Raw genomic sequence first — 25084 nt, 5'->3', positions numbered from 1 at the left:
GGTCTCTTGGTTGGCTCAGTGCAGAGCAGAGGAGCTGAGGAGAGGCCTGATGGCAGCTGCAGCTCCTCACAGGGAGCAGAGGGGCAGTGCTGAGCTCTGCTCTGTGTGACAGCGACAGGGCCCGAGGGAACGGCATGGAGCTGTGTCAGGGGAGGGGCAGCTGGGGGTCAGGGAAAGGGGCTGCACCACAGGGTGGTGGGCATGGAACAGGCTGTCTGGGGTTTTGTGAAACTCAGTAATCATTAATAGAATTTCTGTTCCTGCTAGAAAAGCTGGAGTCCTTTGCTTTATCAAGGAGTTACTTGTTCTGCTTAAACTGCTATAACACAGATAGCTGCTAGGTTCTTGATACTACCTTAAAGCCAGGCACAAAATAATTCTGCTTCTGAACTAGATTGCAATCTGGATCAAGACAGAGGCCTGGAAGTACAGGTGGAAAAGAAAAGAAAACACTGGGAGGCAGGGAGAATGAGGAAAGCCTGCTGTAATTATGTTATATAAATATATAGGAAACAAGGCCTTGTTCCAGCGTTGGTGGAAAAATCTTGTCTAGTTTCAGTTTCACACCTAGCTCATTTTGATAAATGTGTGAAAATCTAGCATTTAGCAATTGGAGAAACTGAATGTGAAATCACAAGTTATTTTATTACTTTCTTGATCATCTCACACCATCAGTTATTTTCACCTAACACAGTTCATTACCACTTCATTTTTTCCATCTGTGATTGTATCCACTCCTCATGACTGAAAAGATTTAGTACAAACAGGTGTCCGTGGTGTCATGTGCTGCTACATATCAGTACTCTGCAGACATGCAAGTGCCAAATGTGAGTGGCAATCATGCAGACAATCATTCAGGCGAGTCATGCAGACTTTGCTCTTATTTGAAAAGGTGCGGTCTCAGTTTCACTATGCAAAGTACTGTTCCAGGCTGCAGTCTGTCAATAGGTTATGTTGTCTCTACCTGGACTGTGTAACTGCACAAGCTTAAAATGTTTGCCTGGATAAGATTATGTGTTTCGGCTCAAATTGGCACTGAAGAGTCAACCTGCAACCAGACATTGTGTGCACCAGCATGAGGGTAGAGATTACTGGAGTACAGGGAATGTCAGAATCCCAAAACAAGAAGAAAAAGGAAGCTTTGAAAAGTGAAATTTATTTATGTTATTGAGATCTTCTAGGTTTGTTCCCCATAGCAAAAAAATCTCTCAACTTCTTGAACCGGGGACTATTGCTTTTTCCCGATTGTTAGGTATATCCATGATGTTCCTCCACAAAGGGGCATGGCATTAGTGGGAGTCCAATCAGACAAATAAATGCAGAATAAGGCTGAAGCATGTGCGCTTTTTTTGTTGTTATTTTTTTTAATCATTATTTTTATTTTTTTATTTGTTTTCCCTGAAATACTGTTAAGTACAGCTACTTCCTTTATCTTATGAGTAGTAGCAATGAAGTATTAAATACAGATTGCCCTCAAAGTTTAAGTAACATGTACCTTCAAGACTTCTGTCTCTCAAGAAGTCTGGAGCTAAATTAACAATGAAATTCACACATTTTTCTGAGAGGTATTCTCCTAATTGGAGTTGATGAATGGGAGTTAATAGCTGCGTTCATGACAGCACACCTCATTCCTGGAGATCCCCTGCAGTTAACTTTGTCCTGCTGAGGGCCTTCGGTTTTTCCCTCAACCATTTTCCTGTAGCACATTGCTCTACTGCCATTTGTTGCTTAGAACTCTTCCTTCCTTTCCAAAACAAAAAGGAAACAGTGCACTTCTGTTGTTTATTTCATTTCAGTCTGCTATGGTACATACAAAAGAAAAGGTTGTTTTTTTTGTTTGTTTTTTTCTGCTAGCAAAAAAGGTTAGCTACTCATTGATAACTGTTGATAAGGAACAAATATGTTAAATTATGATCCTTCGGGGAGATAAGGATTGCTTTGATACTTGCTAGGGGGAGATGGCTTGCCACAGTGTGGTATTAGCGGACAATAAAGGCAGCTGACTTCATATCCCCTTATTTTTGCTGCTGTGATTCAGACAGGAGGTGACACAGTCATGTTTTATTGAGGCAAGGTCATCACTTGCTAGGATGGGACAAAGTCTCCTTGCCAGTTACGGATGGTAAAAAGCGTCATTCATGGGCTGCGCTGCACGAGGGCTTTGCTGATGCAGAACACTCCCTTGAATGAAAACCCCCACTGTCCTCTGCTTGCCATTCTGCTGTTGATAAAATGTGGCATAAAACCAACCCTCATTCTGCTCATGAGGCCGGCAGTGCACGGTGCATGGATAAAGACCTTAAGAAGAAGGCCCACAGCATCCTGCCAAGGCAGGCCCAGCCAGTTGTGTCAGCCAACCCACGGGGACAGGCCATGCCAAAGCCAAGCCAGGGCTGTGGGTCTGATGTAGGAGCCAGGCCTGTGGTGCCATTATGGAGTGGTGTTTCCACCTGGGTCTGAAATCAGAGCCATTTCAGTGTGAACTGGCCACACAAATCTCAGATGGTCATTTCCTTCAACCTGCTGCTGAGGTGTGACAGGCCTATCTTCTTTGAATGGCCTGAACACCAGCAGTGCTCCTTGGGTACCTGAGATTTACTACATTCCTTCATATTTCTATGAAAAAAGAATAAAGCTACACCTCACCATGAGAGCATAAGAATTTTGTTCCTAACTCAAATTTTAAAACTTCTTCAAACAGATCCAAATGCCTGAGAACCAGCATTCTCTCCAGAAAAAATACAGGTTGTAGCTGCATCCCTGGAAGATAAAAACTATTTCCTCCACATCCAAAAGCTGTGTTTTTTTGTTTGTTTGTTTGTTTGTTGTTTGTTTTGTTTTCCTTTTAAAATCACAAAATAATGACCAGAACTTATATCCTAGAATAGTCGTTTCAAGATGCCATTTTCTGCCCACCCAGCGCTTCCTTGTGGTTTACTTCAGTCCTGGATGAAAGCAAATCCCGGGAAACAAGTCCTTAAACATTTTCAAAGTCCAGCTTTGTTATATAAGAATGCCTGTAGTGTCATCACATTTGCCTTTAGCCTGGGTGCTGCTGTCAGTGGGAGGCATTTCCCTCTGATAACACGGAGATCTTGTTTTCCAATCCTTTGTACATCTGATCCAAACACCAGATGACTGTGCAAGCGGCAGATCCAGTCTGATTGCCTCATCCTTGTGATCGAAAGCATGTGACAGCTGCTGGAGCAAAGTGATGTTTCAAAGGGTCATCCCTTAAGCGTATAATCACCCATTCCTCTTGATGATGCGGGAACCTCTTTAAATGCATTTAAATACATTTCTGCTCATTTCGCGATTTGTCCCATCCTTGTAACACGTTTTAAGAGCGTAAAAAATACTCTACCACCGGTTTCTTCGCATTTCTTTCCCGCAGTCGTGTTCGCAAACAGCCACGCGGGCTTCATCCCGAGCGGCCCCAGGGACAGGTGCCTCCCTGCACACCGCCCCGCGGCAGCGCCCACCCCTTCTAACGGGGCTCAGCGCTGCGGATAGCCCCACCTCCCCGCCCCGCCCACGTGAGCGGGGACCCTCCAAGGGCGGGGTCGCACCCACCCTCCCCTCCCCTGTCGGGGGCAGAGCCAAGTGGGGATCACGTGACCTGCCCGCCCCCCCCGCCTGCTCCGCCATGTTGTTTCTCCCTTCCCTCAGCGCCCGGCGGCGGCGCAGCTGGGCCTCGGCGCTGGCGGCGGCTCCTATTCGCGGGCAGGTTAGCGGCTGTCTGGCGGGCGCAGAGGGACTCCGTATATCTGGGGGGAAGGCACGACGGGGCTGGTGTCCGCGCGCGGGGTTCGCTGTGCGGAGGGATCCGCGATCCTGCCCCGGCAGTCTTGGGGTGCAGGGGGTCTCGCCGTTCCCCTTCTACCCGTCCGGCTACGGCTGTGCGCTGGTGAGTCCCGGGCGGGGGGCGGCGGACGGCGGGCTGTGCGCTGTGCCCGGCGGCGTTGGGTGAGGGCCCGGCTCGGTGGGGGCCGGGTGGCGTGAGTGGGATCCCGTGACTGCGGGCGCCTCGCCTGGGATGCGGCCCAGCGGAGCTGCGCGTTCCGCACCGACACGGCCGATGTTATCATCGGTCTCACATTTATCAGCGTGCGACGGTTGCGTGTAATGGGTTTCTAGGGGGATTTTCTTGTGTGCCTGCTTTGTTTTGGTAGCAGCTTATGAAGTAGTTAGCTGTAATGGCAGACTGCGGGAAGAGTTGTTCAGCGTGGGTGTAAAACCCCTTTCTGTCATTTTTTATTTCTAAGGAAACCTAGTACGGCTACCCTAAGGGTCATCTAGGGGTGTTAGAGCTCCGTGGTCTTTAAGGTCCCTTCTAACCTGAACCATTCTTTTGGTTCTATGGGACTAAAAGTTTACTTATTTCTTTTAAGTTATTGTTCTCGTTGGTGCCCCCCAGCACAAGCAGTCTGGGTTGGTATTTTGCAGCCCGCTTACTCCCTTATGGATGGGCTTTGCTCACATGTTGGGAAGAGCGTGAACTCACAGTGTAGCCTGGGCTGACAGGAGCAGCTATTGCTAAGAATCTCTGGAGGAAAAGGGAGACTCTTGTACTGGAGAGAGGAGCACAGATGAGCAGCAGTAGTTACCTGCTTGGTAAGTTACTCACAGAGAGGGAGCAGTAACAGAATTGGGTTGCAAGGAGAGAGTCAGTTAATGTGATCTCATGAATTCCTGGAGATGCTGGACCAACTTACTCCTAAGGTTGCTTTATAGTTGGCTGAAAGTCAGTGATATTATTATGATTGGTACTTAAACTAGGAGATGCTTACTTGTGAGCTTCTGAGAATTTTTTTTTTTCCTTTTTCTGAATTTAATCAGAGTTGTCGAGTTTGGTCGTTCTGCCTGGAAGTGAGGAATTAGGTGGAAGGTGAAGGCTGGTTCTATATGGTTCTATTTCTCCTGACAAGTTTTTCTGATCCACTTTGCAGTTAGATGTAAGTTATAGTAACTAAAGCACTTCTGGCAGTAGGCCTGGGATGATTGCATGATCCAAGGGTTGTGCATGCTGAAGGATTCCTGCTCTTGGCTGCTGCCTCTTCCTTTGTCTTGTGTCATCTCAGGCAACTGCTGAACTGCACAGGAGTTACAAGTAAACTTACAAAGAAACCAAAGAAACACGGAAAACAACTTTTGGGGCATGCAAATGAGTAGCAACAGCTTAATGTCAATCCATTTTGCATTTTGTTCAAATTAGGAATAATCTTCAGTGTTATTCTGATGTTAGATAAACTGTGTCCAGGCTGCTGATGACTAAAGACAGTTTTTGGATAACTTGTCATCAAGTTATCCGACAGAAAACTTAAGCTGCCATCACACTGCAGTAGTGTGGTGGAATGTAGTGGATGAAGGAAGGGTGATTGGGATCTCAGCAGGTCAGGCCGTCTGACTGGAGGGCTGCCTGTTTTACAGAGAATTGGGCTGCTGTCGACTGCCCCACTGTAAAGGGTATTTCTGAGCCACAGCTTTTACATGGGTGTTTTTTGGAGGGGAAGGTCAGTTTGAAGACTGTTGTGGTCAAAACTGCAGTGCATTAAGAAGTGCACAGCTTGGAGGATCTTGACTTAATCTCTGTTCCTCTCTGAATTTTAAAGCAAAATATTTCCAGGTGAGGCAGGCTTGTGGCCCATTACTCCCTGGAAAACTGTTCTTATGTTGCTTTATTGCCTGGAGTGTGAATAAAGCAGTACCGTTTAAGTACTTGGACAAGGATTCTTTAGCTAAATGAAGGAAAACGGAGTAAATTTGTTTCTTGCTTTCTTTTCAGCTTTCTGGAAACTTGCATATCTGCAGTAGGTGATAAAACTGCTGTAGTGTTGGAGGGTTAAGACAAAGAGCAAGTGTTAACCCAGTTTTCAACACTTTATTCTTGACCCTACCCATGACCTTGCAGCTTTGTAAGTTTTTGTGATTTTCTTTTTTATTTTCCAGATGTTTTGCAAAGAAGCAATTTGTCAGTATTTAATGAGCCATTGTATCTAAAGCAGGAGACGGGTTTTCTTTCTATGTTAATGTGATAAATATTGTCAAACACTTTAAGAAAAAAAAATGGTGGATGGAGGAATAAGTGTACATTGTTACTGCAAGGCAGGTATTTTTGTCTGACAACATATTGAAGTGTTCTCTTTTTAAACCAGTAATCCTTGCTGGTTTAATGAAAGAAGATGGCTTAGAAAAGGTGATTCTGAATGGTCTTCAGAGCTGAAATGGGTACGTTGTGTATGTGTAAAGCTGAGGTTAAGAGATTATGAAACACTGTCAGTGTGACTGTTACATCAGTTAGGAAGGTGCTAATTTGCCTGTCAGTAACTGAGACAGCGTTTGGCCTTAGATGTTTATCAAAGACTTTTCTTCTCTCGGAAGACTTGGCTGAAAGTCTCTGAAGCTCTAAATAAGCATGATCAGGTAGAAGAAACTTGAGTGCTGTTGGCCAAAATTTTACTTTAGCATTTAAATTCCTTCAGTTTTTGGCATTATTTGGTATATACAAATCCTTCTCAATCAATTAACCTAGGATAGTCTTTTTATTATAAAAGTAAGCTTCGGTGTTGCTGTTAAGATTTTCTAGATACAAACCAATGACTTTTCTTTGAGCGTTGCCTCCACACCAAAGTGCTCAAAGAGGTAATTACACTCAAAAATAAAAGGCAGATAAGAAGTTGTTACCATGGAATTAAGTAAATCAAGATAAAACACCATTGCTTTCTCTAATACACATAAGCTCTGCAGGGCTAGAAATTGAGGACTTTTTGTAAAGCAAACAGCTTTCGTTTTATGAAATAGCCTGTAATGTTCTATCTTGCCAGCGTTTGGACTGCCAGTGAAAATGTTTCAGATGTGTAATTCAGTTTAACAGGGGGATTCTAGGAGGGAAATAACTAAATTACTTCTAAAAGAAGTGACATTTAGTAGAAATGGTTCCCTGCTTTAACATTTATCAGTAATGAAGTCAGTAGTCTAAGAGCTTGTGACCTTATGAATTGGAGGAGGAAATTCAGAAATGGTTACCAGAATGCATTACAGTAGGGCTGTTTTTAATTTGTTTGTTTTGGACTTCTTGTTTGGCACCAAGTATTGAAATAAGATGGAAAAATAGGGGACAGATCTGTTTGTAGACTGGTCTATGTACCAGGCTGAGACTGCTTTTACATTACGATAATTGTGTAGCACAGTAAGTTGAAATTACTGGAACAAATATCTATTTGTAATTCTGTGGTGTCTTGCAGTTCCTGATGTTGGTTAAAATAATCAGATGCACATTGGAAACGAAGTTATTTGTTTTATTTTCAGATGCTGAACGATGATTTAAACTGAACGGCTAAGGTAAGAAATCTTCAGGAATATCATATCAAATACTGACTCCTTCCAAAAACATTGTCAAAGATGTATTGCTCATGTAAGTTCAAAGTACATAATAGGAGAAATAACATTAATTCTCCACAGCTCTGGAGGATTGTGTTGTTTTTTGTTGGAGTGTTAAGGCTTGTTACTTGGGGAAAAAAAAAAAAACAAAAAACAACAGGACAATTTAAAGCTATTTGAGAAATCTTACGTTGTTTAAGATCTTCAAGTGGAAGAAGTGCAGCAGCCTGCTGTACTGAAAACTGCCATCCAGCTCCTGCAAATGCTTTAAATTGTGTAGTCAGTCAGTAGGGTTACATAGTAGTCCCTAACAGTGTATACAGTCTTTGAAAGAAAATTGCTTTTTAATGCCTTTAACGATGTTTCTTTGGAGATTCAAGTGCTCTTGTAATCCCAAATGCCTGAGAAGGTATCTTTTTGTTGCTGTTCAGACTAAAAAGTTTGCAGAAACACTGTTAGAGGTGCTTGCTTGTTGGTTCTGGGGAAGCTATTTCTTTAGCCTCAGTGCAGAAGTAGCAGTATATTAATTGTGAAGTGTGCCCTTCACTGAAGTGGAAAAATGGGGAAACATTCAGTACCCTCTGTTCTCACGAATGCATTATTTATTAAGAACTTGTTACTGTATAATAGAGTAGTTCAAATAACTTATTTGTTAGGTAATAGTAGGAATCAGGGAGATTAAGGAACACCTGTGGCATTTTAAAGCTTTCAGTGTGAGCCTGGAACTTACCTGCTGGTAGTCGTGTGACTCCAAGAAGGCTTGTTTGTAACATGCTGTATGTTCGTACCTCGAGCTGTAGTGATTATCCCATAGCTCTATGAAAGGTAACTGAACCATTCTTTTGTAATTCTTAAGCAGTTTTAATATTGTGATACAAACCTGTAAAATGCAAAGGATTTATAAATACTGTTTTTCATTATGCAGTGTAAAAATAAATTTCCTCCGGACAGATTTTTAATAGAAGCAGTTACTCCTCCTTATATTTGGAAGTTCCTTGCATTGAGGTTTCAGCTGCTCTCAAAACTCTAAAGTATTTGTTATGTTCTACTGTAGATTGTTATACATTCAAAGATGGAGAGCTAAGGATGAAAAAATTCCTGACATTTCTTGTTTCTAACGCAGGCCTTGATTCTAAGGCAGCACGCAGTCATATGACTTTATACCAGCTTGTATCGGGTATTAATTCCATAATTGTGTTTTGTGGGTGATGTATATGCCAGCAACGCTAATTACAACTAGCAAGACCACATTCCTTCCTTCAGAGGAGGAGGCAGACCAGGCTACTTGTGACCTCCTTGCATTTTAAATAGATGCTATTTTCACAAAAGCCTGTTTTGGCTGAGTTTCTTTAAGTTCTTAAGAGTATCAGGTTGGTACAGAAATGGCAGTTCTCCACATACCAAAACCTATGTTTGGGCTCCTTGAACTGAAACTTTACCTGCAAGCAATTAAAATAATTTTTAATAGCATTAGGTGACATTAATGTAATGGAGGGTGAACCATGGGCTGGCACAAAATGCAGGTGATGTAACTGCCTCAAATAAATGAATAAAGCCCTTAAACACTAAAATATCACAGTAAAAGATAAAAGCTTAATTGGTGTCACTAATTCATGATCCCTATGCTGGCAGCCACTCTTTGCTAGCACTGCCAAGGTGTTTGACAGTTTTACCATGGAAAGTCTGCACAAACTAACTGAACTGGCATTGTAGACTTGTCCTGAGCAGCTGACATCTGGAGTACCACTTGAATTAGCAGCAATGAGTTTGCTTTTGTAAACAGTTGTAATAGAAGTATTCCATTTGCTGCAGCTGCTTTATAAGGAGGGAAATAATGAATGTTAGTGCATGAATGCTGTGATGAAGGCTAGTCATAGGACTTCACAAATGCTGTAATTTGGCTTAATTCGTTCTGTAGACTACAGCATTCACTGTGAATCGGTTGCAAATTTATTATTGATTGCAAAAGTCATGCTGAAATCTGTGGAATAGATGACAGTTAAACAAGTTGTATTCTTAAGTGGGTGTTGTTATTATGAGTACCTACACTTAGTCTATATTGCATAGCCATCCTGTCTTTGCATGAAGCTTGATGTTGGTGGACTTTTAACACTAAGTACATACAAAACTTTCTGCTCACTACTTCCCTTCTTAACAGTTTTCTTAACCTTTTACAGGTCTGGGAAACAAGGAAGATCTATTCTCTTAACAATGGCAGCAAAATCATCACTCCTTAAAGTAATACTGCTAGGAGATGGTGGTGTTGGGAAGAGTTCCCTTATGAATAGATACGTCACCAACAAGTTTGATGCACAGCTTTTTCATACGATAGGTGTGGAATTCTTAAACAAAGATTTGGAAGTGGATGGACACTTTGTCACTCTGCAGATCTGGGACACAGCAGGTCAGGAACGTTTTAGGAGCCTGCGGACTCCTTTCTACAGAGGTTCTGACTGTTGCCTGCTTACCTTCAGCGTGGATGACTCTCAAAGCTTCCAAAACTTAAGCAACTGGAAGAAAGAGTTCATTTATTATGCAGATGTCAAGGAGCCCGAAAGCTTTCCATTTGTGATATTGGGTAACAAAGTTGATATAAATGAGAGGCAGGTGTCTACGGAAGAAGCCCAAGACTGGTGCAGGAATAATGGCAACCATCCCTATTTTGAAACCAGTGCAAAAGATGCCACTAATGTTGCAGCAGCCTTTGAAGAAGCTGTTAGAAGAGTTCTAGCCTCTGAAGATAGATCGGATCATTTTATTCAAACGGATACAGTAAACCTTCATCGGAAACCGAAACCTAGTTCATCTTGTTGTTGACTTTTTTCTTTTTTGCCAAATTACTTTCAACTAGCTTACTCTGTAAGAGGATGGGAAAGATGTAGATAAAATAACAAATGGGTTCTGCTCTAATACTGAAGTTGTAATACTCTGCTGCTTTCCTGGAGGAGCAAAACAGATTTCCATTCACAAGTGACCCATTATTTAATTAGTGACACTTCGTATCAGGAAGGTGTCAAGTAAAAATCTTAATGTAAGAATGTAATTTGCCAACTCTAAATGATAAATACTTTGAATATAATTAAAACTTGAAGTTCTAGAAGCACTACTTCGTGGAAACTGTTCTGGAATTCAGATACAAAGAAACTTTTATATGTATATATATTTTTATGAAATTAGCATTCCATTTTGTTTCACTAGAACTCAGTTTCTTAACAATGCTAGATACTAAACTTTAGTCTCACTGCATTCCTTTTGATTTGTGTGGTACTTCATCTCTAATGCATTTACTACAAGTTAACATAAATTCAAGTTTTCTGTAATTGCTATAATTTGTGTAGGTTTTTAAGTAGGAAATAAATTTCCTACATATTTAATGTTCATCTTCCTTTTGTTTACTATTCTAATGCCATATGAATTTTTCCAGCAGTTCAATGCAAAATGTGATTTATTTTTTTAATACATGTCTTCCCATTATGTCCCGTTCTGGCATGTTTCTGATTGATAGGATAAAAAAAAAATCTGGATAAACAAAGTATTTTTCATAACTGAAAATGGTTACATGTACTTTATTTGGTCAGCTTTAGTAACTCTTGGTAACTTGCCATAATGTGGATCTCTTCAAGAAAGCTTTTAGTATACAGCCTTAAAGTTCTGACCTTATTGTTCTTGTTCACCTGAGCTATGAATGTGTTTGTGATCTCTGTACTGTGAAACTAAGGATTTGCAATACATAGGGAACTCAGGAAGCTCTTGACTTAGCAGGTAGTGACAGCTTTCCAGTCTAGTACGAGTAGATACCTATAACTAATGTTTGAGCCAAATTTGATGCTTATTTAATATGCCATCGTAGGGTAGAGACTTAAACTTTGGTATTACTGTACTCATTAACTGACAGTGAACAGAAACAAGTTCCATGTTCAATGGATAATCTTTCTGCAGTGTTGCAGATGAAGCCACAGGATGTGTATTTGAAGCTCTCCACTGCTGTCCCATGGTAGAATACTTGTATGAGAAGTTCTTGAAAGCTGGCTCTCAGAGTACTCAATATCCTTTTAATAGCAAACTTGATAATGCACTATTGCTTCAATGTGTAACCTGACTACAAGCATGCCTGTTAGTGTACACATTGTAGACCTCAGAAGGAAATCAAAGGCCTACAGGACGGGCCGTGTTTTTCACTAAATTATGCAGACTCTGCTTTCTGTACTGCAATCTTTTTGTTGTAATAGAGAAGCTTTTCTAGATAGTACAGTAACAGCAAGAGTCTTCTCTTAACGTGTTTGCTTTGTACCAGATGTTATTTAGAAGTAAAGCTTGCAAAACAAACTTCTTGTTGCTCTTATATGCTTTTCTCAATGTTTTCTTGTTTGAACCTGTTCATAACCATGTTTACTCCACAGGTCTGCTGCTCCTGCTGCAAGGTGATATTTTGACAAATTCTGCATTCCAAGTCTCCTTCATTCTTAGTGTCCTGTACATACAGTGACAGAGTTGTGTTTTAAGTTTCAGTCACTGAACTGCTAAATACAGGCTGACCTGCTGCTTCTGTGATATTTAGATTTATAGTAAGTGAAGGAAAGATGTGAGGAAAGAAAGAAGGTAAGCTAGATTGAACCTTAATTTCCTTGAACCTTAACTTTTGCAGAAGTGAGACTGAAATAAAACAGTAGATGAAATTACCATTTGAGTATTATAATTAAAACTTTAATAATAATATCTATAAAAGGAAATAAGGATGAAAACCAGGTGTAGCAGTTTTTCTTGTGCTTAATAGCCAATTTCTATTTTCTCCTGTTTCTCCTATCATTTCTATGTAATGCCATGATTAGCCAGCCTCCTTATGAGAAGCAGGTTTAATAAATTAAACGCCATTTGACACAGTAGGCATAGTGTGCCATGAGAACTGCTCTACCGTAACTCTGCACTAATTACAAAAGTGATAAAGGAAGTTTACGTGCTGTAGTGAATAAGACTGCAGCCTGTGTAGAAGTTGGCTTTGGTGTGAGAGAGACTGCCAAGAACTTGGAACTGGCAGCTGTATGACAAGCAGATATGGATTGTACCAAAATAAACATCTTCATCTTAGCAACAAATACACATTTCTGTGAAGGCTTATTATTTCATTATGAAGGTGGGCAGTTGTGGTACATGTTTCAATTCACTGACTCATTTCAGATTAAGTAGTAGGGGATCCTGTTAGTAACATTTTGGCTAGTGTGTAAGTAGGAATGCTTTGCTTCAAGTGTGTTTGTTCATTTCATGTATGTATCTAAAAAAAAAATTACATGAGATTACATGATGCTGTCAAAATGCTGTTCAGTGCAGGTGCTATTAAACAGTACTGCCAAGACAAGCATTCCCACCTTCACTTAATGTCCTGCTAGTAGCCTTGCCCCACTCATCTGCTCTTCTCTTAAAATCATGTAAAGTACAGTCAACAGGCATCCATGCTGCATTAGTCCACCTTTTATTTAAGGTAAATATCACAATCCCTCTAGTACAGCGTTGCTTTTCACAGGGAATATCTTACAGTGATGCTTCAACATTATGTATAGATTACAAAGAAGTAATAACTGGTTATACGTGAACTGCCTACATATGTGGTCCCTTTAGCATACAAACTACACAGAATGTATTTATTTAGAATAGGGTGCCACTTCCTTTGGAAACTGCTTATCAGACATGTTCTGCAGAAAGAAACAGATTTCATAAAAGATTGTGAAACCAGCCAAAATATCAGATATGTATATGCTGAATGACTCCTTTAAAAATCAGTAGTTAAAAATGAAGTTTTGCAAAAAAAAAAAAAAAAAACCACCAAATTTTACAATGAGATTGTAGCCAAAAGGGCCTAGCAAAGTCCTTCTAAAACCTTACTTGAGGTTCAAAGATCCCAGTAGAAATAAATACATTTTCAAAAGGAGAACTTCAGCACATGCAGAGATAACAAAAAGATGTGGGTTTAAACACCTAAATTTAATTGTTGGGTTTGTTTTTTTTTCCATGTGTGAATTAGATTTGAAGTCACTGCAAACAGCTGTTGTGATCTGCTCTGTGCATTTCATTCATGCAACACTGCAGCTCTAAGCACCTGTTGTGCTAAACATGAGACATTTACAACCTTAAGCTTAAAAAACAAACCTTGGAAGTTTTTTTTTTTTAAAGTAAAACTTGCCAAAATGCTGAAGACAAAGCTTTGCATTTTTTTTTTATTATTTATACATCTATTATGTTAAAGTTATATATTAAACTTATTTAATACTATGAAGAGTACAGGTAACCTGCAGAGTACATTCTCTAGCAAAAGACTAAGTAGAAAAGTTCACAACAGATTTATCCACTGAGGCCAAAAATAAAAAAAAATACCCTTTTGCTTATTTAATAAATCAACTCACAAGAGATGCCTTCAGTGTTTAGATCAGATGTCCTCTCACCCTCTGTAAGAGACGTTTTGCACACGCACTGACATACCTTGCTTTGTACCTATTCAGCCCAGACACTGTGACACTCATTTTTTTGTAAGACATAAACTCCTTAATGTACATTTTTTAACCAGAAAATCTGGCTGTTTTATCTGTATCAATAAGAGAAGAAAAGCTGCTTCAGCACCCAATTTGTCAGTCTCCAGGAAGATGGATTTCCAACATGCTGAGAACTAGCCAGAACTACAGATCAAATCAGGGAACCGTGGAAAAGGACTCACTCAGGAAAGTTATTTATTCAGCTCAAAAGGTGCTTCTTCCCAAGAAACTGCACTTTCCTTTCAAAGGCACTGGATCGAATTGGTGAATTGAGTTCATAAAATGGGTTCATTGCAAACTGTGGAAAGAAGAAAATCTCATCAACAAGCACAATGCCCAGAAATAGGAAATGTTCTTTAAATGACTACTATTAGCTTTCAGCCTATTTAGTGGCATTGAAAAGTGTGGGAAGTCCTCCTAGGAAGTCACTGACTTTGAAGGCTGTTGCATTCTCCCCCATTCACGTGCACAACCATCTCTTAGTAAGAGCTAACAACAAATGCATCGTGGCCCTGCATGTGGCAGGGGGGTTGGAGATTCATGATCCTTGAAGTCCCTTCCACCCCTAGCCATTCCGTGATTCTCATGGAAACCTGCTGTAGAAATTGGCATCCTTTGAATCCCTGTAAGAATCTCAGATGATGTCAGTGTTTGCAACTGCCCCATCTAGTGGCGATCCAGCCGGGCTGTGACAACACGCGCTGCTACTTGTTCTGAAGAGAGAAGTGCTTTGAGCAGACTGCTGTGTAACAGTCCTTTGCTTTCATTATCACCACTAATAACACAACACTGCCCAAAATGACTGGACTGAAATGGAAAAGAAATCCTGGAGGAGCACAATCTATAGCAAACTAGAAAAATCTATTATACTGTACAGAAAATGCAGCCTTCATGTCACACGTTATCAACTCTGCCTGATGTGGTGTACAGTCAACAAATATACAGTTGGAAGAGTAGCATGGTTAGGATGGTACTTTACAGGTGTTATAGTTGGAAAGATTATTGTGGTGGAAAAGACACAATCAAGAAGAAATGCTCACTCATATCCAAGGATCTAGGCTCGCAGTGGAAAACTCCAAAAAGGAGAGATCTCCAGAAAGATCCTTCCCCAGTGGTAGTCAGCCTTTAAATGGGGTGTAGGAGGGGTGGAGCCTGGCTCCGGTCTGGTTCCAGTCACACAGGTGAATTGCTTTCACCTATGCTCCCACGGCTGACCCAGTCCTTGCCTCAGGTGATCCATCAGTGGTTCAGGCCACAACTCCACAGTTCCCACACGTGTGGACAGTAGGGAAACTCTTCCCCTCACAAAGGTACCCCCTAACAAAACATATTAATATAGCACATTGAGAGGTACTGCTGTGAAACTAAGAAGTGGGAGCTTACCTTTATATACAAGTCATATACATCATTAAAGAAGTTCTTAATTCCATCTTCTTGCCTTACGTCATGAAGCATTATAAATCTCATATGTAAAATAATTAAGGAAAATTTAACTTTCCCAATGAAAGCATATCCCAAAATAAGCACTTACACCTAATTCTGCATATACCTAAATATTTAGCTGTACACTAACTAGAAATAAACATGCATGTTTAAAGAATTAAGTGAAGCAATGATATTTAGAAAGCATTATTTGAAATTCCCATATGTGAAAAAAGAATCACCTTTCTTTGGAAGATTATTATTTTTAAAGCTAGAAAATTTGTAACATCAGTGATATACTCAGAATCTTTTCCATATATCCCTGAAATTAAAATGTTACTTGCTATGCATAACAAATGTTTCACAATACATTCTCTTTGGGACCATCTGCACAGATCAAGCCATGACACTATATTTTCAATATGTGCACAACTGACATCAAGTAATTTTCTCTCTCCTCTTCTTTTAACATTACCAAAGGAATGTAAGCAGAGAATCATACAGGCCTGCTCAGAGCCCCTCGAATAAGTCTGCTTTCATTCCTTTTTCCTCTACTCCTTATGAACTTTGCATTTCATTCAGGTCTTCCAAAAAGAAAAATCAATCTCCAGCTAGTTCCAATTTTAAATAACTGCTGTGCCCCCAACTCACTTCATCCTTCATCTCCACTTCGAGCTGGAAACTCCAACAATAATAACGGTGAACAGCCAGAGAAATCCATTTCAAAGTCATTCCAACTGATTTATCACTATCTGACAAAAGGCTCAGTAAATATCCAGAAAGAGAAGAGGAAAGGATATGTCCAGCCGTGACAAAAGCAGAAACAAACCATTCATTAAACTTGTCCACAGTCTTCAGATACATGTTGTTAGAAAGCCACATGTTCTCATCTACTAGGTCAAGAGCAGCGTGGGCGATGAACTGGTTGAGATGGCGATGATCATCCTAACACATTTCCAGAAGACAGAGGATAAGTAATTCAGTGAAGGGAGTTAAGTATAAACAATCATTTTGCTCAACCTGGTAAACAACTAGTATTCAAGTTACATAAAGTTCTATATACCCTTCTTTGCTGCCATGTGTGCCATGCTGTAAAGAAATGAGACCAGTACATATTGTTATAACACTTGGATTCAAGGGAAAGAAAAGAGCATAAGAAAATGGTCATCATAAAGATAGTCTTGAGAGCAGCAAAACCTATAAAGCTTGCACTTTTAGCTCATGGATGAATTCACCTGTGGATTCTTACCTTTACCAGTGCAAAATCTCTCCCTACAAACTTATTCCACAATAGAGGTCCTGGCGAAAGTCTTTTTCTCTGCTCCAGTCACCTATTCTTGAGAAATTTCCCCCAAATTACCATGTTTTGGACCACACCTTGTCAAATTTGTCTGAAATTAAGCAGTCAGCTACTACAGCCTCACCAGTTCCACATCAAGCAAGAAACTGAGTAGCAAAGCTTAAGGAGCTAAAGCTTGCACAGGGCTATACATACAACCATTTGCTTCAGGAGCATGTGCATGCTCTTACATAGTGTGTCTCAGGAATGGGAGCAAAGGTTACCAAAACACATCAATATACCAGTATCTACTTGTTCCTCAGTGCACATCAAGTTTAGATCCTCTCTTGGGGGAAAATTTAGGAAAATTTAGTCCCGCAAGCTGAGGCAGACAAGACTCTTATTCAAGTTGTGGTATTTCTGTCAGCAGCAAGTAGCAAATTATTTTTCCACTATATGCCTACTATTTTAGTCTGTTGGCCCACAACAGCAGACGTGGAAGATGATGGCATGGCAGTAGGGGCTGAATCTCCCCACCAAATTACATTTTGTTGCTGTGCAACAGATGGCAGCAAGGGAGTAGTCTGACACAATGGCATCTGACATGGAAGTGTGTATGAAGGAAAAGAGTGTCAGTGAACTCCTCCATATAGGAAAAAGAGCGCACCCACTGACCTTCACTGATGCTTGCTGAACGTTTCTGGAGACCAAACAGTGGATGTGAGCTCAGAGAAAAGTAGGTGGTGAGTTTTAGCAGTAGTGACAGCAGGTCACCTCCCTTGGTGCCGACTGTTACATGCACGGCACGCAGGCTCTTATTGCTGGCAAAAATGCACAGCTAATGATGATGAGTGTGTTGAAAAAGACTGTTCTGTAGCTGAGAACTTGCACTATCAAACAGTGTTATTGTGCTCTTTGTACAGGTTGTAGTTTCCATGGAAATAAACAGAAGGCATTACCTTAGGAGTGGCCTACGTATATTTGTTCACAGGGCATCATCGATTACTTAAGGAAATCATATTTTATGAAGAACAAATACAATCCAGGAAATAAATATTGGAAGACCTAAATACCCCAGAATTCTACTCCCTGTCACAAAAAGAAAGCATTCAATATGAGGTAATAATACTTTCTACAACACGTTGGCTGTGTTTCTAACAGTGTGAGAGCATACAGCAGGGGTTATCACAGGACACACCAGGGGTTATCGCACCTTGGACTCCGCTTTTCCAGGAGGCAGGAATTCCATCTCAAACACGGGGTTGTCATGATGGCCAACTATCACGAAGTAGAAGCTTCCCGACATTCTTCAAGGCAGCGCGCCTGAGGAGAAAAGACAGAGAGAGATAGGCGGTGGGAGAGATAACACTGGCGGGGGGGGGGAAATGGATCCAGACGCCACATAATAGAGAACGGCAGGGTGAGCCGCCCGCCGGGAGCACAGAGCGCGGTGTGGCACCTCGGCCTCACAGGACCCCTTCCTATGGGGATGCGGACACCGCAGGGCGGACAGTCGCAGCCCTTCCTCCCGCCTCTCGTATCGCGTCCGGCGCCTCACCCCGCGCCGCAACGTCAAGCAGCGGCCTCCCGGAAGCGCTGCGCGCTGCCCGCCCCATCCGGTGACGCCGCGCTCGGGCCGGTCGGGAGCCGCCGCACTGTGCCGCGGGGCGGGATGGCTGAGGGAGACAGGGAGGCTCTGTCGCAGGATGAGCTCCGGAAAAGGCTCTATCAGACCTTTAAGAACCGAGGCGTGCTGGACACGCTCAAGGTGTGTGTGGTTTGGCGGCGGGCGCTGCCCGTGATTCGCCGTAACGGAGAAAGCGGTGACGTTCTGCGCTGAGTAAATCCCAGAATGATAGAATGTCCCGAATTGGACGGGACCCGTAAGGATCATCTCCGGCCTTTCCCCTTCTCCCCGGACACGGTGGTGTTGCTATGGCCTAATTGAGACCAGCGCTTTTCTTGGTGCCAGGAGCAGGTGTTTGGTAAACAGAAGCGGTGCCCTCTGTGGGTTAGTCTCAGGGTGTTGATCAGCAGGGTTAACTACTGTAAGTAAGCACTAATGAGTTATTCTCCTGTTGATTTTTTTTTTCTTTTTTTTCCTTTCCAGTTCTGCTTATAGTGGGTCAGGCTGCTTCCACATCATCTCCTCCTTCAGGAGAATGTCATAGAACGTGGTGGTGTCCAAGAGCGATGCTTTGTTCTGCTTGTAGGCTAGATTTGTTATTTGTAGATTTGTTATTCTGGCTCTTACTCGTGTGCTGGAGGTATCCTTCAGTCTAAATAGCTCCTGCTCCTCTTTAGGAGCCTTTAGACAGTAGTTGTGCCTTTCCTTCAGCATTCAGCTTCACAGTGCTGAGCAAGTCAGGGTGCAGCAGATACATTGCCTGCATCAGTCGCCTATCAGCATGAAATCTTTCCCCAGTTCTTAAAGCAAGCCTGTCGCAATTGCATTGAGCTTTCCAAATAAAGCTTAGAGCACTATTAATTCTAGCCTGTTTCTTTGGAAGGCTGCGTGCATCTTGTTTTGAGGCATGTTACAACTGTAGTAAGTAGGTTGGTGGCCCTGCCTGCAGCAGGAGGGTTGAAGCTTGATGATCCTTGAGGTCTCTTCCAACCCAAGCCATTCTATGATTATAGTGCTGGTCATTGTTGGAAGGATGTCTGCTTTTCCCAAGCATCCCATGTGTATAGCAGAATGTATACAATGCCTTAAATGTTGATATCTTGTCTTTCACAAGGCCTCATTTTTGCTGTGCTCACGCATCTGATCATATTGCTTATGATGTACTGATCTTGATGTAGTTTTATTTCCAGCTTTATGTCACCAGGATTTTTTTTAGCTCCTATTTTTATGTCAAATTCAGTACAGTTAAAAAATAATCAAGATCTGTATTTCAAGAATGCAGTTGATAAAGCCAAGAATCTCGTATTCAGGACAGCTTATTTTCTCCGTCGGTGATTTCCATAGCAAGCTTTCAATGCTCAGACCATCTTCCATATCTTGTTTGACTTAACTCATAGCGATGTGCTATCTAAGTCTATTTTCCTGCTTTAATTTTCCTTGCCTAGGAGATTATTCATCCTTTAAAAATTTTGTAGCTTTTCTGAGGTGAAGAGTTAATATAGTTGAGTTTCTGACTGATTCCTGCAGATACACTTGCATCTTCCAAAGACAACGCTCCCAGCTTTCCCTTGATCTCTTCTGACTGCCTCTGTGGGTCAGAGGCAGGGTGGATCTGAACCTACAGGAGTGCTGAGTTCTTATCAATGAGTAGCAACACAACTGATGTTTGTCTTGCTTCCTCTCAGCAGGGATAGGGATTTAGCCCTGTTTTCCACTCCAGTTTGTCACACAGTGTACAGCAAATTGCTTGTCCCTGTTGTTTTGGGGACACCCTAATCTCTGTTGAAGTTAGCTGAAATGAAACAAGTTCAGAAATTAGGAGAAATGATTTTTTATCACCTCCTTTCATTTTTCTCTGTTGTCAACTTCATTTACACAGCCATGCTAAAATATCATCAGGGCAGTCTGATGTGATCTAGCAGTTGTTTCACTGAGCATTTCATATTTTATCCCATTTTTGTTCATATAGTTTCTTTAATCAGTCAACTTCAAAAATGTTGTCGCTGTTGCATAGTTGCTGTTGGGATGGAATCAGCAACTTCTTCACATAGGATTCTCTAGAGGACTAGTGAGCTTTCCAAGTACACCTGAAGCTGAAGAATGTCAGACAGGCTTTGTTTAAGAAAATAATAAGAGAACAAGAAAGCAGTGATCTGAAATTAAAACTGAGGGTACTGGAGTGGAGCTTATATGTGTTCTTTGACTGAGTACTTCTCAGTCCTACACCTGTTATGTCTTAAGGGAAAGCCTTAGTTCTCCTGAGCACTTGAGTGTTTCGAAGAAGAGCACTCCTCTAAGCTCTGCCAGCATTAGGCTGCCCGCTTCTGGTATGTAGGTAGTAATGTAACATGTAGAAGTAAAGTGAAAGCCTGCTAATTTTTGATAAACAAAAACTCTTGTTATAATCTCAGGTTACCTGTTACTAAATGTTTTCCTTGTGTCAGACGCAGCTCCGAAAACAGCTCATCCATGAACTTATGCATCCCATTTTAAGTGGAGAGCTTCAACCACAGACTGTTCCAAGTGATGACTGTTCGCTTTTGATCACAGCTTCCAACAGTTTGGTGGCAGACCATCTGCAGAGATGTGGCTATGAGTATTCACTTTCTGTTTTCTTTCCAGAAAGTGGCTTAGAGAAGAAGAAGGTAAGTTTGGTAATCCATTTCCTTTAAGACTTCTGTACGAGCTTTACTTTCTGGGGAGTTGTTATATTCCAGCAGAATTGACAGACTCCCTGTTAGGGATCATCTCTATAAAAAACTTAAATATTATGAAAACTTTAAGCTCACAGTAGGCTAAATACACTGAATTGGAAAGGCATACCCTCTTAGCCACATGCTTGCTTCACCCATAGCCACGGTTTGTCATGACAATTCACATGGGTGTGTTGCAGACCACTTGAGGAACTGACTCTTATTAAAGCTATCCTTATTTTTGGCCATTCAGTTTTCCTGAAAGTGTGGTTCATGATCAGTTTCTGTTTCTAGTTACGAGTTATGGCTGAAAAGTGCAGTCTTTGTCCTTTATTTGTTTGTCCTCTGTGAGTAAATGATAATATGGTGATTTTTTTTTCTAATCGAAAATTAATTTCTTGAGTTGGTGAGCAGTTAGTTGTTGTTTGGATTAGTGAGCTCATCTCATTAATATGGTAAATTAAGAGAAGAGGCAGGGGAGGGTAGCAAGAGCATGCATCCTGGTTTGGGAGGAAACAAAATCCTCTCTTCACAGTTTCAGTTTGTCATAGAACTATGCACTGACTGCCATATAGCTTTGGTAGCGGTACTTCAATAGTAAGCTTCTGAAAATGATTTTGCAAGGTGATAATTAGAGCTTTCTCAAATGGAAAACATTTGATAACTGTAAAATGATGGCTGTTGCATTGTTTAAGTATTTAACCTTTTCTACTTTCTCTTTTTTTATTTTTCTGAAAGCTGTTGTCTGTCCAAGATCTTCTTCAACTATTGAGGATCAGTCCAAAATCCAGTTTGTACAAATCACTGGTAAAGTTGTTTTGATTCTGAAAGTAAGCTAAACTTACAATTGTGATGATGTAGACTGGCTAAAATGCTATCTTCTTTCTTACAGACTTTGGGAACTCAGAAGGAGAAGAAAGGTAAAAGATATTTATATATGATGCAAACAATGGTAGTTGTGTCACCTTCATTTTTATTGAGATGCTAGAAATAGAAACTCGAATTTCTTGAGCATATGTTGGTCTGGACTACTGTAGATTTGATAAGGTTTTGAAATTTGTACTACATAAGGTATTAAATGTAATGATCTTTGGATGTTTTTCATTCCAATGTTGACGAGCTTCACAACCATTAACTTGCATGTACTTCAAACTTCAGTTAGTGATTTAATGCTTTCCTTTTTTTTTTTTTTTTTTTAAATGTAAGAAATCATTCTTACATTAATGATGAAATGTAGCTAGACAAAATAGCCAGGAGTATCTTGGTCTTCAGAAACCACTGTTCCCTAATGTCATTGTAATTACAGTACTAATATTCTGCTCCATCAAATGACCATAGGGGTCAGAGAGACAAAGAGAAACAGAAGAAAGAAAAAGAATGAAATAGAATAGAATACACTTTTAATAAAAAATACTTCTAGTAAAAATCAATAGTTTACTAGCATTGATTTTTATTCAGTATTCACTGTGTTCTTTCAATAAATTGAGTTGTTTTTATTTGTGTAGTGAAAATGACTTTATTAGTTACAGGCTTGGAAATTAAATTATGATATGAACTTAGAAGTAACTAATCTGTTGGATCTTGAAAGGTTTTCTTATGCGGATTTTGATGGGACTTACAGAGCATCATTTAAGTAAAGAATGTCATGACAGAGAAACTCAGACAATCTCCATACCTCCTTACAGAGAATCTCTTGGTAAGTGCAGCCTTTGCAAGTAAGTGTCCCCAAACAGTTGCATGTTGGTAAATGATATGGATGGTTTACATTCATCCCTTATCCAAATGCAACCTAAAGTAACAATGAATAGAGGTTAATATGTTCTGGAAAACGTAATTGTAACTGCATGCATTGCTTTTCTGTGTGGTAGTGTTTCAGTTTTTTTAGGTGCAGATTGGGAGTTCTTGAATTACAATACACACACAGTATTAATACAAAAATGTAGAAGTTACATGCAAAAGAAAACTCTTGTCCTCTTAGTAGGGAGGATGAATGACTAGATACGCAATAAATAGTGCCTGAACAGCTGAGGCTGTCCTGTTGTGTGATGTAGAGCTGATAAATGCCATTTCGATGCTACCACTGACACAGGACTTTCTATGATGGCGATGTTTATGTTCACACAAACCCACAGTGCCATACAGTTTTTGGTGGGATAAGCATGATGACTAATTCATTTTTAAATTATGATGGTCATGTTGCTTTTTTCTTTTTTTATAGCTGAGAAACTTCAGCTCATCGATGAGCAGTTTGCTGATTCCTATCCTCAGCATCATAAATATGAACCTTTAGAAGGCAAACTTCATGAATATAGGAAAGAAATAGAGAAGCAACTTCAAGCAGAGATGTCTCAAAAGGTATCACTCTGGCAACTGAATTTCAGGGAAAAATTTGTGAATATTGACACCTTATAGACCTTTAATATTTAAGAAAACTTGAAGAAAAATGGCTGATCATGCATAACTACAAATACAAAAAGCAAAGGGTATAGGGTAGGGTTAGGGTTAGGGTAGGGTTAGGGTTAGGGTTAGGTTAATTCATCAGTTACCAATTCTTAGTTTAATGATACTGCATGTGTATATTCCCATTTATCCTTTTGCTTCTTTTTTTAAATAATAAATCTGCAGAATGTTAAGGTCTTTATCCTGATGTTAATTTGGTAACACAATTTTTCTTATTTTGCTTTTACATTGGTACATTTTGTTTGCTCTTTGACTACTTTGTTTTATTGGAAAATGTTTATGTTTCATAGTAAACTATTTGTTTCTCTTCCCAGGTTCAACTTTGAAGCTTAAATTTCAGTATAATGCAAGGCATGAGTTGTTGCTATGTACTTTGACATAAATTAAATTTTTAATATTGATTAGAATTTATATAGCATTTCAAATGTTGCACAGAAACAAAATCATAACGTGAATTATTCCATGTTTTTTCCTTCCTGTAATTAAAGACACAGCTCTTTTGGAGTATTTTACTTCACTCTGTGAATATAAAAAGCCTGTCAGTAGTTCATACATCTGAAAAATGGAGCAGAGAATATACTGCAATTCATTGTATGGTTTTGGGTTGGTTTTTTTTTCAGATCAATAGCTTATTTCAATAGAAAAATGTGTGAATGTATTCACTGATCAATTAAAATTTTTAGGCACAGTTTAAAAGGCACTCATCTGCATATAAAGTGTTTGAGGAAACCAATTTATTCATATTTATTAAGATAGAGAAGTAGAAGGATGGAGAGTTAAAACTGAAGTCTGTGCATTTTATCTTCGTTTTTCCTTTAATTTTCACTCCCTAGTAGGCAATGTATTTTTGGTACGTAAAACATGTTAATTTGGGCATTAAGTTTGTCTCTGTTTAAGTAAAGCAGAAGATGGGAGACTAAAGCAGATAAAAATCACTTCTCAATTCAGTTAACTTTAAGATTCTTTAGCGATGTGTAGTGAACTGCTGTAGGACATTTCTAACCCACTTTGTGTATATACAAGTGAGACCGCTGTCTCACTGCATTCACAAATCCATCTCCATAGGACTGACCTCCTTTCCTTCTGATATGCTTACTTTCTATCTTCAAATTTTGAAGAATTGCATGAGGAGAGACAGATTGACATTGTTGTTTTTGAAGGGGTTCTGTTTAACCTTCTTTTCTTCCTTTATGTAAAAGCTACAACATTTTAAAGAAGTTGAAATAGCCAAGATTAAAATGGAGGAGAAAGCACAGACCCAGAAAGAAATCTCTGAGCTGCGGTATGAGTTAGAAAAGACACATCAAGCAAAGGCTGAAGCCTTGGTTTCCCGTGAAAAGAATGCTATTGAAAGGCTTCAGAAACAACAAGAGGTGAAATTCCAAATACTTGTTCTTAATCTAGTACAAAGTGACTGTGAGTCAATTAAACTGTTCTTTTATCTGTGGCAGGTTTATCTTCAGTTCTTACTCAGCTTATTAGTGAAAAGTTGGAATTTACTTTTGTCCTCATAAATAGAGGAACCTGTTCAGTAAATACAAGGATGAGTATGGTTAAATATTTAAGTAAATTTGGCTGGAAAATGAGCAGTTCTGCAAGCTACGGTTGAGTTATAATAAATACTTTTTAATCTGTTTTAATAACTTCACTGAATTCAGACCACTGAGATTTTGTTAGGAGTTGATACAACTGTTTGCTCTTC

At 40.2% G+C, this 25084-nt stretch overlaps 3 protein-coding genes across 11 annotated transcripts in view; 2 read left to right on the top strand and 1 right to left on the bottom strand.

Annotated features, from left to right (window-relative positions):
• The first annotated feature begins 3608 nt into the window (after positions 1 to 3608).
• On the top strand, positions 3609 to 11706 carry RAB9A (RAB9A, member RAS oncogene family). 4 transcript variants are annotated; one of them, XM_085212013.1, is made up of 4 exons: positions 3614 to 3907; positions 5786 to 5915; positions 7309 to 7341; positions 9558 to 11706. In XM_085212013.1, exon 4 carries the CDS (start codon positions 9592 to 9594, stop codon positions 10195 to 10197), a length of 606 nt encoding a protein of 201 aa, XP_085068139.1. In that variant the 5' UTR covers positions 3614 to 3907; positions 5786 to 5915; positions 7309 to 7341; positions 9558 to 9591; the 3' UTR covers positions 10198 to 11706. The 4 variants fall into 4 exon arrangements, with proteins under 4 accessions (XP_085068165.1, XP_085068139.1, XP_085068154.1 ...); XM_085212028.1 differs by having other exon boundaries at positions 7245 to 7341; XM_085212039.1 differs by lacking the exon at positions 5786 to 5915 and having other exon boundaries at positions 3609 to 3727.
• A 1122-nt stretch (positions 11707 to 12828) lies between these two features.
• Positions 12829 to 18285, bottom strand: TRAPPC2 (trafficking protein particle complex subunit 2). 3 transcript variants are annotated; one of them, XM_085212060.1, is made up of 5 exons: positions 18161 to 18285; positions 17816 to 17925; positions 16126 to 16268; positions 15285 to 15372; positions 12829 to 14199 (listed from the first exon to the last, which is right to left on the bottom strand). In XM_085212060.1, exons 2-5 carry the CDS (start codon positions 17906 to 17908, stop codon positions 14101 to 14103), a joined length of 423 nt encoding a protein of 140 aa, XP_085068186.1. In that variant the 5' UTR covers positions 17909 to 17925; positions 18161 to 18285; the 3' UTR covers positions 12829 to 14100. The 3 variants fall into 3 exon arrangements, with proteins under 3 accessions (XP_085068186.1, XP_085068175.1, XP_085068181.1); XM_085212049.1 differs by having other exon boundaries at positions 18062 to 18219; XM_085212055.1 differs by having other exon boundaries at positions 17816 to 17926; positions 18145 to 18177.
• OFD1 (OFD1 centriole and centriolar satellite protein) overlaps positions 18232 to 25084 on the top strand; it is a 29191-nt gene continuing 22338 nt past the window's right edge. Inside the window, exons 1-10 of one of the 4 annotated variants that reach the window (XM_085211942.1) lie at positions 18275 to 18372; positions 18733 to 18815; positions 19434 to 19458; positions 20400 to 20421; positions 20674 to 20874; positions 21661 to 21729; positions 21815 to 21842; positions 22511 to 22618; positions 23141 to 23277; positions 24582 to 24755. In XM_085211942.1, the coding sequence (XP_085068068.1) occupies positions 18275 to 18372; positions 18733 to 18815; positions 19434 to 19458; positions 20400 to 20421; positions 20674 to 20874; positions 21661 to 21729; positions 21815 to 21842; positions 22511 to 22618; positions 23141 to 23277; positions 24582 to 24755 (945 nt within the window). Of the gene's footprint in view, positions 18373 to 18405; positions 18651 to 18732; positions 18816 to 19433; positions 19459 to 20399; positions 20422 to 20673; positions 20875 to 21660; positions 21730 to 21814; positions 21843 to 22510; positions 22619 to 23140; positions 23278 to 24581; positions 24756 to 25084 lie in introns of those variants that run through there. The other 3 variants (XM_085211918.1, XM_085211923.1, XM_085211934.1) reach the window with 3 other exon arrangements.

Source organism: Meleagris gallopavo, chromosome 1 (assembly GCF_905368555.1).
Source record: "Meleagris gallopavo chromosome 1, MGAL_WU_HG_1.1, whole genome shotgun sequence".
Classification (NCBI taxonomy): Eukaryota; Metazoa; Chordata; class Aves; order Galliformes; family Phasianidae; genus Meleagris; species Meleagris gallopavo.
This window is presented reverse-complemented; position numbering and strand designations above follow the sequence as displayed.

Excerpts from the sequence above, each read along its gene's own strand:
- RAB9A (XM_085212039.1), top strand. The coding sequence starts at position 9,592 with ATGGCAGCAAAATCATCACTCCTTAAAGTAATACTGCTAGGAGATGGT.
- TRAPPC2 (XM_085212060.1), bottom strand. The coding sequence starts at position 17,908 with ATGTCGGGAAGCTTCTACTTCGTGATAGTTGGCCATCATGACAACCCC. Across the intron at positions 16,269-17,815 it reads CTGGAAAAGCGGAGTCCAAG|GATGATCATCGCCATCTCAA; the intron begins GTGCGATAACCC and ends GAAATGTGTTAG. Across the intron at positions 14,200-15,284 it reads TATATGACTTGTATATAAAG|TTTGCAATGAACCCATTTTA; the intron begins GTAAGCTCCCAC and ends TTCTTTCCACAG.